Source organism: Cheilinus undulatus, linkage group 15 (assembly GCF_018320785.1).
Source record: "Cheilinus undulatus linkage group 15, ASM1832078v1, whole genome shotgun sequence".
In the NCBI taxonomy this organism is placed as follows: Eukaryota; Metazoa; Chordata; class Actinopteri; order Labriformes; family Labridae; genus Cheilinus; species Cheilinus undulatus.
Window position 1 is genome coordinate 21,965,236 of NC_054879.1, and position 15,462 is coordinate 21,980,697.

General features: G+C 40.2%; 1 protein-coding gene across 18 annotated transcripts in view; it reads right to left on the bottom strand.

Moving 5' to 3' along the window:
* caska (calcium/calmodulin-dependent serine protein kinase a) overlaps positions 1-15,462 on the bottom strand; it is a 177,677-nt gene that overhangs the window by 44,191 nt on the left and 118,024 nt on the right. For 12 of the 18 annotated variants that reach the window (XM_041806647.1, XM_041806643.1, XM_041806639.1 and 9 more), the window contains exons 11-13: positions 13,649-13,666; positions 13,308-13,429; positions 2,534-2,611 (exon numbers count right to left, since the gene is read on the bottom strand). In XM_041806647.1, coding sequence (XP_041662581.1) covers positions 2,534-2,611; positions 13,308-13,429; positions 13,649-13,666 — 218 coding nt within the window. The remainder of the gene's footprint in view (positions 1-2,533; positions 2,612-13,307; positions 13,430-13,648; positions 13,667-15,462) is intronic. The other 6 variants (XM_041806648.1, XM_041806644.1, XM_041806641.1 and 3 more) reach the window with 1 other exon arrangement.

Genomic DNA, 15,462 nt, shown 5'->3' on the forward strand with positions numbered 1-15,462 from the left:
GATGGTTTTAAAGCGCTAGTGTCTGAACTTCTCAAGGAAAATGACTGTAACTGTTTTAAAATGTTTTTAACAGCAAAACTGGCAGTTTTTTTTATAAGTGCAAATGTGTCTTTATATGAGCTTGTTTGTAATTGATATTGTTGTTGCTGTGTTATTGCTTTCATTTGTTCTGTTTCTGTGTAACTGCAGGGCACCCCTGGAAAAGAGACATCGGTCTCAGTGGGTCCTCCCTGTTAAAATAAAGGATAAATAAAAATAAATAAATAAAATAAAATGAGTACCCTGTACTTGGGCCAGGTTGCATTCACACCATGCTTAATGTGCTGGAGTACCTATGAATCATGCCTGAGACCACATCTTAAAGTGTCTCAGTGGTCACATTGATGAAACGCTCCAGACAATGTGATCAGGAGTACTCAGACCTTAGCCTGAGTCTCTAATGTGAAACCAGCTTTAATCATTGCTTTACCCCTCTAAACAACATTTATCAAAAAGTGAAATTCTGCTTAAAGATAAATCCATACTTTGATAAAACTCCCTTTGCATACAGTTTAATCTGTCTTCATCCCTGCAGGGTTGTGTGCATGCTGTAACACTCCTCTGGTTCATCAATATTTCACAAACTGACAAAAAGAGCCAACTTCTCATTCTTATCACAATTGAAAGAAGCACATAAAACTCCTCTCTTGCTCCCTCTGGTTGTAAAACTTGCCCAAAAATCATGAATGACATTTCAGATCTCCTCCTTAGATAGATCAGGTTTTCTGTTGATGACTTGGGATCACAGTGATGGGAGAAAAACAGTCATATTAGATAAAAGACTCATTCAAATGTTTATTGTGCTTCTGCAGAAATACAACACAATACAGGAGATTTACAGCTCAAATATCTCAGAAAACTGACACATTTATACCCCATTTAGACGATGATTTAACACAGACTTCCTCCTCAGGGGAACAGATGGCCTAGTAATTAAGTCGCACCCCTTCTACACAGGCACCCTGGGTTCAAGTCCGGCCTATGGCTCCTTTGCTGCATGTCTCTTCCATAATATCTCATTCTTGTTTCTGACTCTATCAACGGCCCTCAGCTTATAAATGAAGGCATAAAAGCTCTAAAATCTTTTCATTTGTATGAGCTACTCTGTGTATGTGCTTCCATTTGGATTTAAATTTCCGTTAGCTGGTATTTACTGGTCTTTGGCCGGTTTGGGGCGGGGGGCTGAAAAATCTGCCAATTTACCAAATAAGTAAACAGTGAATTATTAAATAGTATATAATGTGTTACCTAGAAGATACCTCGTCAAAAATCCTCTGACATAAACTCAGGCCATTTTGCTACAACCTCCTTCCCATGTGGTGCTGTGGTTGTTTATTTATCTCAGACAGCACATGGCTAATTTAGCCCTTGAATATTCGCGTGATCAACTTGGCCAAGCCTATCTTTTTCGGGGATGGCAGACCTCCTGAGAACCATGCAGGGAACTCAACAGTATGGAAGGATTTTGAATTAGTCATCAATGCAGGTAATAAAGAAGCTGGAACAAAGGGAACTGTAGATAGCTGAGCAGTATAAACACCGATGCAGCAGCCGGGGCGAGGATGAGTCTGGGCTGAGCAGAGATGTAGTGTACTTTGATGAGTGGATAAATCTACGTAAGATCAGTTCTCAGATGAAGTGGATCTGCATTCAACACAGAAACATGCAGAACGGCATAGACCACTTGAGGCCGGTGGCGAGAGCTCCGTCTCACTTCCCCATAGAGGGGTGTACATGCTAAACTAGCCAATAGCAGCAGCAGTGTGGAAAGAGACATCGGTGGGAGGAGGACTGGACTGAACTATCCACAGTGGACACTTTTGTCTTTCTTCAGGACTACTTCAAATAAACCACGATGGTTGGAGTTACTGTTTTACCAGAAGGTTACAGCTGAGATCATCAGTATGAGGAGTAATATGGGACAACTGGTGGTAAGAGTCAGTTTTCATTTGTAATGCACAGTTTTAAGGTGACATCTAGTTCACGGAGCTCTGGTTAGTTGTTTGATGATTTGTTGGTGTTTTCAGTGTAGGATGATATTTAGCATTTCTTATCTGCTAAATTATGGTAGCAGCTAATGTGCTAACAGGCTAACTTGGATCTAATGTCACTAATGTGAAGCCAAGTGCTGTTGTCTCTCTCAGGTGAGATTACTGATGCTCATTGTTCTGATCTATCCCTGTGGTGGAAACTCTTAAATAAGAACTTTTCTCTAAAATTAAGAAGAGTGTCAGTATTTCCTATTTTTCCAGAGCACCCTAAACACACCTTTAGGTGTGTGTTTGAGCAGAAAAGGTGAGCAGAGTCAGAGCTTTAGAGGGATTAATGCAGGCAGAGGAGTTAGAGAGTCTAAGACAGAAATAAGGCAGCAGAGAGAGAGTCTGTTCATTTGAAGTGATTAGGTTTGTCATTATCACACAAAAAACAGAAAACACAGATGTGTTAATATACGTTTAATTGTTTCTGCAGAGTTAGAGGGGACAGGTGTGCTCACCTCTTTGGCTCTCTGAACGGCATCACTCGGAGGGTTCCTGATGCTTGGAGACGACTTGGTGTTGATCTTATCGTAGAGCTGAAACAAGAAATCAGACATGGCATCAGTTTAAGAGCGCAGGAGAGAGTAATTGAGTAGTTTAAGAGCACATCATGAATCTAAAGAATAAATGTAAGATAAACTTTAAAGAGATGTTGAATGAGGCCCAATGATCGTAATTTGGATGTTTGTTTCTCTATTCATAGACATGACTGTTGTGCAGCAGCTTAAAGGCTCACTCTTCTCCTTCTCTTCAAGAGTTTAGATTAACTTTATGGTCCTACAAATGGACTAATTTGACTCAGGCTCTCCACCCATGCAGCAGCTTTGATAAAGACAACATTTAACATTGGAAACGTAAAAAAAAAAACCACTTAAAATGAAGCAGCCAGGGTCACAGCAGAGCAGCGCCGCCGTGACGTTAAGTCAAACTCTGGTCTGTGATGTGGGTTTCAGGGTGTCTGCTGAAGGTTTTTGACATGAAGGGGTTTTAGATCAGTTATTTTTAGAAGACCTTTTAAGGGGGTATCTACTGAGGTTTTCATGACTGTTTTAATGTGGAAAAACTCCTTAGCTTTTGCAGTGACTGTGCAATAAAACAGGAGTGGTTTGTTTCTATAAACAGAGAGATTCTCTAAGAGTTAGTCTAGACAATGATTCTGGTTCAACCTGCAGACACACAGACGGAGAATGAACAACATCGTGGGTGCATGTATGAGAGGAACTGTAAGTTTCCTCGAGGAGGAGGATGATGCATCCACCCCCCCTGCCCGATGTGAAACCAGCAGAATAAAAACAGAGGAGTCCTGGGAACGATGTCATAGAAAACCCACGTCTGTGGTGTGCAGGATGAGCACAAAAACAAAGCCCTCAGAAAATCCTAAGAAGAATACAGAAATAAAGCAGAGAGTTAAGGGAGGAATCGGTACGTTTCCTCCCACATGCTGTCTGCAGAAACACACAGAGTGATTATCTGAATGCTGCTACTTTAAAGACAGCGCTGTCAACATCGATTAGTCCTTTAGAGGAGGAAAACCAACCTCTGAGAGATTTTATTTAAAACACAGTTGAACAAAGAATCAGAAGGAAACCAAGACAGAGGAGGAGCTTAACCTCATGCATAAAAGTAGCAACGATACTAAGAACCCAACAGGTTTTAGCTGAGCTGTTACTAGAATATCATGGGTGGGACTGGGAGGGACACACCTGCTCCTCTGAGCTGTCACCATCAGACACAACATCCAAATAAAGATCCAAATAAAGACCAGCTTACCAGGATTAGTTATCTGACACAGTCCTGCACAGGTCCAATTCTACAAACCTGCCCACATCCTTAGAGCTCAGGACTGAGACTCGACCCATTACCCGCCATTTTCTCCACTAAATACCCGGATCCACTCTAACTAATGAAAAATAAATAGATCCTGACCTGACCCGATCCCTGATGAACGAAGACCCTGGATGCACATATGAAGATGTTACATTCTGGCTGTCCTACAACCAGTGTCGCAGGTGAGTCACCAAACCTTGAGTCCGAGTTGAGTCCAAGTCCCCAAAAAAAAATTTGAGTTGAGTCTGAGTCGAGTCCCCTTTACCTGAGTCCGAGTCCAAGTCGAGTCCCCATTACCCATGTTTAAGTCCTAGTCGAGTCCTCAGTACCTAAAACCTCGAGCCAAATTAAATCAAATTATTAATCATTTTTAAGACAATCCAGCTTTACAGGGTTACGCCGATGTGTTTTTTTAATGTATGAATTTCTTCAACTTTTTATTTTAAGGAGCTTTTTACAGCAGTTGCGCATGAACAAAACCAGACATCTACGACCCTGTGGTAGACTAAGAGACAGGGTTAATTTTTGCAGCCATTTTTAGTTTTAGTCTTTAGACAAAAATACTTTTAGTTTTAGACACATTTTATTCCTGATCACCCTTCATAATTTCACTCCAGTTTTAGTCAATAAAAACCCAAAAAGATTCATCCAGGATGAGGGTCATTGATTTTTATTGAAATTGGCACTCTTATTAATACTCCTTAGTTATATTAGCAGGATTATTTCTGTATTTAGAGTGGAAAAATGTTTTAACTGAAGTCATACTTTACATCTTATACTAAATATTCCTCTTTTAAAATGACTGAATTTATTCAGATTTCGCACTACAAACTAAAATTAAATTATTTTCTGTGTGACATTTGAACACATCATTAAAGGTCTTAACTTCATCCCCCCTTACACTCGGAAGTCTGAGCTCTATTTAAACACATCATAATTTTACCATATGCCACCTTGTGTAGCTCACTAATCAGCGTTATCTTGTCGATGTTAAAGCAGATTTCAACATTGGATTTTTAACTAAAAAGAGTCATTACAAGGTTTAAGAGTTTTTATCACTCTGTCCAAGACTGAGGAGGATTACTGCACAGCAGCAACAGCTAATACGACAAGTATGAGCAGCTGATGGAGATTTTCAGTGGTTCAAAGGTAGGCTGGCTGCATTTTAGTTTAATGTCTTGTACAGATTACCACGGGACTACAGAGCCATAGGTTTAAACTACCTATCAACCTATCAGCTCCTCTCTGTGTCACCCTGGCTCCCCCGCTCCTCCTCCTCTCTCCTCTGGTTGTTTCACAGACAGCAGGTTAGACTCTCTCACACAAAAACAACAAACATTAAAGAATAAAATAGTCTTCAGCAAAAAAGGTTCAAGTCCAAAGCTCAAGTCCAAGTCCAAGTCATCAACGCTCAAGTCCAAATCAAGTCACGAGTCCTCCAAATCAGGGCGTGAGTCGAAGTCAGACTCAAGTACTACAAGACTGCCTACGACAATAATAATTTCTACTGACAGAATTTTTGAGGTAATAGTCTTGAATGTTCTTTGAAATTATAAGTAATTCACTGCAATGTCAGTGTCAAATTTTAAACTATACAGATCAATTTTATGAAAAATATGCACTTTTTTATTCATAGACTCCCTTTTAAATTGGCAACATGACAAAAGCACATCAAAAAATGCATAAAAACACAACAACAGAGCTGTATTTGAACATAACCTGAGGTTGTACAAATGTTTTTTCACTTGAATGAAAATAAAATCAATAGAATGAAAAAATAAAACGAAATTTTGTAAATTATAATTTTGGTCACATCTTACCAAGGCATATCTTAAAGTGCATAAAAACTAAATTTGCACAATTGTAAATACAGTTGAAAAGGACTTGTTTTATAATCTGTATCTTGGGGCTACTTCTGTCAGCATTGCTAGCCACGCTTCAAAACAATGCAGTGCATTGCAGGTAGACTGTTGCTAGGCTGGACTGTTGCATTCATGGTCTGAAATACTGTGGGAATTTATGAAAACTTCAGGTTATCCTCTGCATCTCTGGCATGACCACAGGATGGGCCACCTAGGGGTTGGTTCTGGGCCGCATGTGGCCCTTGGGCCGCTACTTGAATAGGCCTGGCCAAAGGTTTTCTGTTTTTTTTATTGATGTCATCCGACATCTGCCTGTGTTTTGTATATTTTTACCCATGTCCATACCTGCAAATAACAGAAATATATTTTCTACCTGTAGCTGAATGTTTTCAACATGCATGACTCTAATCTGACATGCTTGGACCCTTGTCATGATTTTACTTAAAGAGGTTTAGATAAAGATCTTCAAGTGATGCTGATTGGTCTGGTTGTTCTCTGACCAGGAACAAACAAATCAGACTGAAGCTTTGCAAGATGCATCCACCTGATGACAGACATGAATCTGGACAATCCATCAGCATCAAGTTTAAACTAGGCCTGTTAATATGAACGTGTTAACGCTTGTGATTAATATGGAAAGCTTAATGCGTTAAAAAAAATAATAACACAATTTAATCATATGACTAAATTTGACCACAACTTCCTACCGTAGTCCTCCTGCCCGGATGTTTACGTCCCTGGAGTGAAAAGGTTCAAGGCAGGTCAAACGCTGCAGTGATAAGTGAGGAGACAGACCCAGGTCTGCTTCACAGCAAATTTCAATTTTAAAAAGTTGCCTAATGGAAGTCTGGATGAAACAGAAGTTGTGTGTACATACTGCGGTGATGAACTGTCTTTACTCCGAGGTACGAGTCTGAAGTACCACCTCCAGGCAAAACGCATCTTTGCTAATGTTAGCAAAGACGCTAACAACACGGGATCGAGCCATGATAGCTAATGTTGCTAATGTTAGCAAAGAGGCTAACAACAACATGGGACCGAGCCATAACACCAAGCAACACCAGCGCAGTCCAGCAGACCCAGATTTGTCCCCAAAACGACAACATCTAAGCTAACTAAAGCGATCGCTCGTCGCCAGAGACTGAAGACCATTGACATCATTGATGACAAAGGGCTTCAAAAAAAAATCATCCAGGTCACCTCTGATGACCCATACCACAGGACACCTACGAGAAAGACTGTCACAAGAATCCGTGAACTGTATGACTGCTAAAAAGGCAACTAAAGTGGAGCAGCTGGCCCGAGCTACATTTATTACACTGACGAGAGACCACTGAACATCAGTCAGCAACTTCAGCTTTCTCGGGGTAACAACACACCTGATCATTCACTTTACAGCACAAGTTATTTTGTACCTGATGTGTTTGTCTGCTGGGCTCGTTTGTAGTTTATAAATATTATTACTCAGTGAATTAAGACACAATGATTTTTAAACCACGAATAAGTTTAAAAACTCTAGTTTGTTTAATATTTTTCCATTCAAACACCATACTTGTACTAATTTATCTCAGACAAAAATGCAAGTAGGTGGTAGTATTTTAAATCTTAATTTATAGATAATAATAATAATAACAACAATACATTTTTTAGTAATGAGCGCTCATAAAGTGCTGTACATAAAGTTAAAATAATGAAAATAAACACTTGATAATAAGAATGTTTAAAAATCTAAAAATTGCTAAAACTAAAGAAATGCTGTGATTAATCATGATTAATCACAGCATTAATTTTTTAAATAAGTTGACAGCACTAGTTTAAACGTATCAAAAACAGTATTAAATACCCACAGGTTTACTACAGCTCTACCCAACAGATGTATACACTGGTTATCAGCTAAAAAAGAGCCCCTAACAAATCTGACAGACACAAGCACGTTTGTATCACATCTTTGCAGCCATCAGCTACAACAAGCATGCTCTGTTTCCAAGCTGAGAAACAGTTTGATAACTTAATTCTCCGTCTAAGTGACGAGTAAATTCAGACGTCTTCTCCTTCAGGGTATCATATTAGTCTGCCTCCATCAGCCTGAGGAGCTCAGAGGGGAAACAGAAATACAAAGGCAGCTCATTATACACGTCAAACGCCAAAAACAACCACCGGGGGAAGACTTCACATTAGCTGGAGGCGTCTTTTGACGAAACGCTCTTCCTGCAAACACATCAGACAGAAAACTCTCAGACGCACTCACCCAGGAGACAGGAAGTGGTTTGTCAGAGAGAAGAAGGAGACGAAATGAGACGGGAGTTATCAGAGAGAGGAGGATCCATCCGCTTGCTGTCGACGGGATCTCTGCAGCCAGGACAGTGATGGAGGAGCATGCTGTTTGTGAACAGCACCGGGGCCCACAACAGCAGCCATTGTTGCTTAATGACCCCCCCCAACCCGTCAAGGCTGGCCGGGTGTGAAAGTGAGGCTGAGAAAGAGACATCTGCAGCCCCCAGCTCCTACTGACACTGATGCACACAAACAAACAAACAGATGACAGTCCTCTCCTGAAACAACCTCAGCGGCTCACAAATACTGGATCACACTGACATAAAGACTTTTCTACCCTTAAACCGAATTAAACGTCCTGTTAGCAGCTATGATGGTTTTATATCGGCCTCTGAAGACTTTTTAGCTTCATCTGTAGGCTAAACATTTCTGATTTTATCATCACTGCAGTGACTTTTTAATGATATGACCTTATGTTCGTGCTACAAATCAAAAGTCCACTATCTCAAAATATTACAATATTTAAAATTTCCCTACAGAGACATTAAAGTCTATCTTCTCTTATCTTAATGTCACAAACATCAGTCCAAAAAAAAGGATTCAAAATACAGAAATGTCTGCCATCTGTTAATTCTGCTCATTCAACCCTCAGTACTTGGTCAGAGCTCCTTTTTCATGAAATCCTGCATCTCTGTGATGTGTCTTGGAGCCAATCAGTCTTTTGTCCTTTGGACCACTGACACCACAACACTCCAGTTCTTTTTCTCATTAGCCCAGGTGAGACTCTGATGACGTCTGTGGTTCAGGATTGGATCCACACTAGGAACATCACACTTGTAGTCCATTTCCTGGACCTGACTGACACTGACTCCAGTCTCAGTCCACTCCTCTGAAGCGCCCTTAAATTCTTGAGTCTGCTTTGTTTGAAAATCCTCTGAAGGCTTAGCTCATCCCTGTTGGCTGGTCACCTTTTCCTTCTCCTCTGGTATCAAGTGTTTGGCCTAGCAGTGGCTGGAGGAGAGTTTGATTTGTGCTGCCAGTGTGTTAAGGCCAGCCTCAGACTGTGAAGTAGCCTGAGCCTGGCTCTGATCAGCTTTGGAGCTGACTGAAAAGTTGGTTGCAGGTTCTAGCATGGCTATAAACAAAAACAACAATACAGTGATGATAAAAACTGAATCAGGATGCAGATCTGTCCCTATTTGAACTCTGCAGGGACAATGTTTGGACAAAGCTTTAATGACAGAAACACTGCTAACCACATCATGCTCTTTAAGTACTCGACTTCACTGAAGAGCTGTGATCCTGAAATTTAAACACAGCAGGAGTCTACAGAGTATTACAGTACACCCTCATTGATGTGATCTCATCTCCAAAGTTCAAACAAGAGACTCTGCAGACACTTCAAACTGACATTAAAGAAGGAACAGCTACAAACGCTGGCTGATACATGGGCTAAAGAGTGTCTGGGACCAAAAAGGAAAAACAGCAGAAGGAAACACCCCAAGACCACAGCTGAGGATGTCCTGGTAGATCTCTAGGGAAAGACATAGGCTGTAAAAACCACAGCACTCTACTGCATTTAAACTTCTTCAGTTTTCTGCTTATACCATCAAAATCTTTTACCAAATTTGAGCAAAAAGTACAAAACCAGATAAATGGCTCATACCTGACTACACCCTGCATCTGCAAGAGAAAAAAATTACTCCATTCCAGATGGGGGCAATGTTCTCTGTTTACGCAAAAGAAAACACTGAATGGTGATGGGAAGGGAAATAAGAAACCAAGGATGCCTGGCTCTTCGTTTCTTTTGCTGTTAATACCAAAAACTGACCAATTATAAGTGTGTTTAGATGATACAGATCATATTTATGTCCTTTGTAAACCAAGGGTAACAGAAATAACTGGCTGCTTCTGCTTGTTAATGCTCTTGTCCTCTAAACATCTCATTTGTTGGATTATGTTCCTTTAATTTTCCACGTCCTGTAGTTAAACATTCAGGGACAGAGCAAAGAGAGGATTAAATAGAAAACAGAGACGCTGAAGAGCAACATGAAGACTAAATGGTCTTTAAGAGTTTAAACAAACTCATCAGAAACTCTCTCCTGCCTCTGTATGCTGATCAGACCCAATATGGAGCTACAGATATGAGAGACATAGAGGGTTTATTTAGACCTCGAGTTAATACAGAAATACAGAATCACATCTGATCATGGCATTCAGACACCAAGTGGTAATCTTTATTGCTTTGTGTGGAAAAGGATTTGATATCAGAGGAGGTCTGGGATGTCCTCATCTGGACTGGATTGGTTGTGTAGACGTATTACAGCAAGTCTCATATATGCTCTACATTTGAGACGTTTATACAGATACAGAGAGAGCGTTCTCACCTGTATGACTCACTTTTCCAAAGGTGTCCCACTATGGCCTACTATTGGACAAGAAAGGAGGGGAAAAAGCCCCCAACATCCCCAGCTTCACAGACATTCTGTCCTCTGCATTGGATGATGTCATCCTTTAGAGCACTTACTAGACTTTAGAGTCTGTAAAACATTCCATAACTGCTTTTAGAGATGACACCATCCTTTAATGTTTATAAAACATTCCATCCCTTCCTTTAAAGATGATGCCATCCTTCAATGATTATAAAAGATTCCAGCAATGCCTTAAACGAAAATGCCATCCTTTTATGTCTATGAAACATTGCATTCCGGCCTTCAACATTGATGCTCTCCTTTAATGTTTATAAAACATTCCATCCCTGTCTTAAATGATGATGCCATCCTTTAACGTTCATAAAACATTCCATCCCTGCCTTTTAAGATGACATCATTTCTGAAGCTTATGAACATCCCATTCTAGCCTTTCAAGTTGATGCCATTCTTTAACATTATGAAAACATTCCATCCTTGCCTTTAAAAACGACATCATTTTTAAAAGCTTATAAAACATTCCATCCCTGCCTGCAAAGATATCACCCTTTAAATTTTCATTCCATCATTATATTAGACATACAAGCGAGTGAAGGTCCCCAGCATTCATTCCAGTCTAACCAGTACCTCACAAGATTCACTGTCTACACAGTATTTCAGTGTGTCCTTTAAAAGCATTATTTTGAAGTCATGAGGGAGAAAAGCTGTTAAAGAGGCCCCACTAGCATCTTAGCTGGTGGCTAATTGGCCCCCATTAATTCTGAAGTCGGTTACACACTGCCGCAAGGTAACTACCTTGAAAACCGCCTCCCTGCTAGAGGAGTCCCCTGAAATGCTGAGCGTTTTTTAAAGCGGCTGCTGCTGCTGTGGTACGAGGCGGCAATGACATAGAGGTGCTTCAGTGAACGTCACAGCAGAGCCCGCCCACAAGTCCATCACAACCACCCCTCCCCAAAAACACGTAGAGTACCTCACAATTTCTGTATATTAACATATATAATGTACTATGAAATGGAGGGAAAAATACGGTGCCGTCATCAAAATAATTCCCCCTAGAAAATATGTTTCAGTGGTCGGTTCCACAATTTTTCTTCTGGTTGTCTTTGTACGACAGTAGGGCCATGTTGTAGAGCTCAGGATATTACGACACCAACATTACAAGCTCCTCCATTGTTTGCTTTGACCCACAAAGCCTGCTATTACGTTTCTCTCCCTCCTGTGATTGGCTGCTGCCAGGTGGCTGCCGCCAGAAAGTTCAACATGCTGAACTCCGAGCGGCAGGGCAAAATCTGTGTGCGTTCACATGGGCTGCAACCACTTCTGGGTCCTATCATCACGGTTAAAACCACTTCCCATCCCTTCCCTCGTTAAAATGACTGGAGGCGGTGAGTTACCGCACAGGGGTGTGAAAAGGACTTCATCAGCATATAGAGATACAAAGCCACAGTAAAAGTGCCACAGAGGATAGATGGGCCGTTGTTAGAAGACAGACTGATGCAGAGTATGGACACAAAAGAGCAATCACTTGGTATCTACAGTGCTATACAAATTTATTAGACCACCCTAACCCTAACCAAAGTAAGGTTTATGCCACAGCTGCCCTAAATTAACAGCATTGGTAATTACTAAAATCATTTTTTATGTTTCTGCAATGGTTAATACACCAATATGTAGAAGCTCTTTCACGGAAATGATATTTTTAATGCTAAAATTTAATTATTATTGTTATTCATGAATTTTCAAATTTACTGATTTAAAAAAAAACTGAAAAAAAAAATAGTAAAGCACATTACTATTTCTTGTTTAATATGCAAATTATAGTTATTTACTTGCATTCCTGAGCAGAAAAATTAGTTTTAGTGGTTGTATGTTACGCTTGATTGATTTCTGACTTCTCATAGAAGCCCAGTGAGACGGCTCAAATTTGGGTGAATTCAGTTTGAAATCCTTCATTTTTGTTCAAAATGGTAAAATATGGAGAGCTCACTGAAAATGAAAGAGTCTGCATTAAAGCACTTCATGATGCTGGATGGTCTTTGAGACAAATATGACAGGTGGTCTAATAAATGTGTTAAGCACTGTACAAAACAAATCACTAAAATGCAAGATGTAAACCCAGTGAGAGACCAGAGACAGTTCTATGCTCTCTGACATCTGAGTAAATGAAACCAGAAAAACAGCGCGGACACAGATGAATTCTTGGAGCGATTTAATACTACGTCTGAAAACAACCTGACCTTTCTCCATGGCCTGCGGAGGGACGAGCATCATCACCATCGTGTGAGATATTTATGACTTCACTGCATGAAATGCAAAATCTAGTTCAGGCTCGGGTTTAATCATGCAAACACATGGAAGCATAGACCGCATATCAATACCCAGACACATTCTAAATATGCTGCTGTTTATTAATAAGTAGGGCTGAAACTGTTCACCTAGGTCAGGAGTTGAAAAATATAAAAGGCTTTAAACTCACAAAGATAGAAACATTAAAAATACACCAGCATCTAAAGCCTTCCTGTGGGTGTAAAGGGGGCTGTAGAGGGATATACCAGAAGTTTTGTGCATGTGTAGGCACCTTAAGGTATTTTAAAACAAACTGTTTTGGATTTGTTCTAAATATCTATCACCTTTATGTTTCAGCTACAATAATATCTGATGAGTTCTGCTGACCTGACTCACCAGATAGACTGTTTCATATAGCCATTGCATGAAACTTTAAACAGTAAAATTATCGTGGTGTTCTTTTAATAATCAACTTAATGTACAAAGAAAACCAGAATTAAGTCAAAATAACTGGACTTTTATAAATGTAAACGTGTTTTAGTGTTGACACTCACATCCAGTAGCGTGTGTAGATGTTGATCCTGGAAAACGCTGTGGAGGAAATCCAGGTCTTTCTCGCTGCAGTCTGTGAGAGCGTGGATCTCCTCTAAACTGTCCAACACCTGAGACACAGCACCTGGAAAACACCAAATTACACGCAGACCCATCAGGAAACGTTGTTTTCTGTGGTTTGCAGTGAGCATGCTCAGAAACGTCTCTACATCATTCATTCTCTCTGTTCCTCTTCATGCTGCTGTAAACATGAAAAACGAGCTACTTTAACTCCTCTAATTCAGTCAATAACTGAACACTCGATCAGCCATCAGACTCAGATAGAGAAGGAGAGGATACGTACGTTCTGCTGCTAGAAGTCCTAACAGGATGGAAGCATTAACACAGACAGACAGTTTGTAAATGAATGCAGCTGTTATTAAAATGCATGGTAGAAAATTCACAACAGTACCCAAACACAGAATAAACAGGCTTAAACTCATCTGTGACCCCTCAATCTAAATTCAGATTAATTCAAAGGCTGTATGGGTTGGTCAGTACCATTGTTATATTCTTATCTTATTTAGTCTTGTATGTTTGTTGTATTTGATGTGGATTTGAACATTATGGGTAAAGGGAATATATGTTTCTGTATTTTTATGGTTTGTATTGGTTCTTGCTTTTCTGAAACATGTGCACATTCACCAACAGGATGCTAAAGACGTGCACTGACTGACCAATTTCCAGACTTGGAACAACCGGGACCAGAAGCCCTCCAGCTCCCAACCTAAGAGTTTTATAACTGTCAGAGGCAGCTGTGTGTTTTCATTTCTGCTTTTCAGATCGTCAGCATAAGTGCTGCGTCTTACACAGGTGATAAACCCATCTAACACACCAGAATCCTGAGAATAGAGGGCTCGCCTGTTTTTACCAAGATCTGTGTGTCTCTCTCCCAAAACAACCAATGATAAAGACAGACAAAGACATTTACAGTCATGGATGAAAATATTGGCACCCCTGGAATTTTTCCAGAAAATACACCATTTCTCCCAGAAATTGTTGCATTTACAAATGTTTTTGGTAGACACATGTTTATTTCCTTCATGTGCATTGGAACAACACAAAAAATCTGAAGAAAAAAGACAAATTGACATAATTTTACACAAAACTCAAAAAATGGGCCGTACAAAAATATTGGCACCCTTTCAAAACTGTGGGTAAATTATTTTATTTCAAGCATGTGATGCTCATTTAAACTCACCTGTGCCAAGTAACAGGTGCTGGCAATATAAAAATCACACCTGAAGCCAGTTAGAATGTATAAAAGTTGACTCAACCTTTGTGTTGTGTGCCTGTGTGTGTCACACCAAGCATGGAGAGGAGAAAGAGGAGCTGAGAGTTGTCTGAGGACTTAAGAAGCAAAATTGTGGAAAAATATAAACAATCTCAAGGTTTCAAGACCATCTCCAGAGATCTAGAAATTCCTTTGTCCACTGTGTGTAATATAATCAAGAAGTTTATAACCCATGGAACTGTGGCTAATCTCCCTGGATGTGGATGGAAGAGAAGAATTGACAAATAAATGCAACACAGGATAGTTGGAATGGTGGATAAACGTCCTCAGTCAACTTCAACACAAATTCAGGCTGTTCTGCAGACTCAGGGTGCAAAAGTGTCAGCTCAGACCATACGTCGTAATCTGAATGAGATGAAGCGCTATGGCAGGAGACCGAGGAGAACCCCACGGCTGACAAAGAGACATAAAGAAGCCAGACTGGTGTTTGCAAAAATGTACCTGAGTAAGCCTCAATCCTTCTGGAAGAACATTTTGTGGACAGATGAGACTAAGGTAGAGCTTTATGTAAAAGCATGTCATTCTACTGTTTACAGAAAATGGAATGTGGCCTACAAAGAAAAGAACACAGTACCTACAGTCAAACATGGTGGAGGCTCAAGAATGTTTTGGGGTTGTTTTGCTGCCTCTGGCACTGGGTGCCTTGACTGTGTGCAAGGAATCATGAAATCTGAGACGATCAAAAAATTTTGGGCCACAATGTAAGGCCTAGTGTCAGAAAGCTGGGTCTGCATCAGAGGTCATGGGTGTTCCAGCAGGACAATGACCCCAAACATACCTCAAAAAGCACCAAAAAATGGTTGGAGACAAGCGCTGGAGAGTTC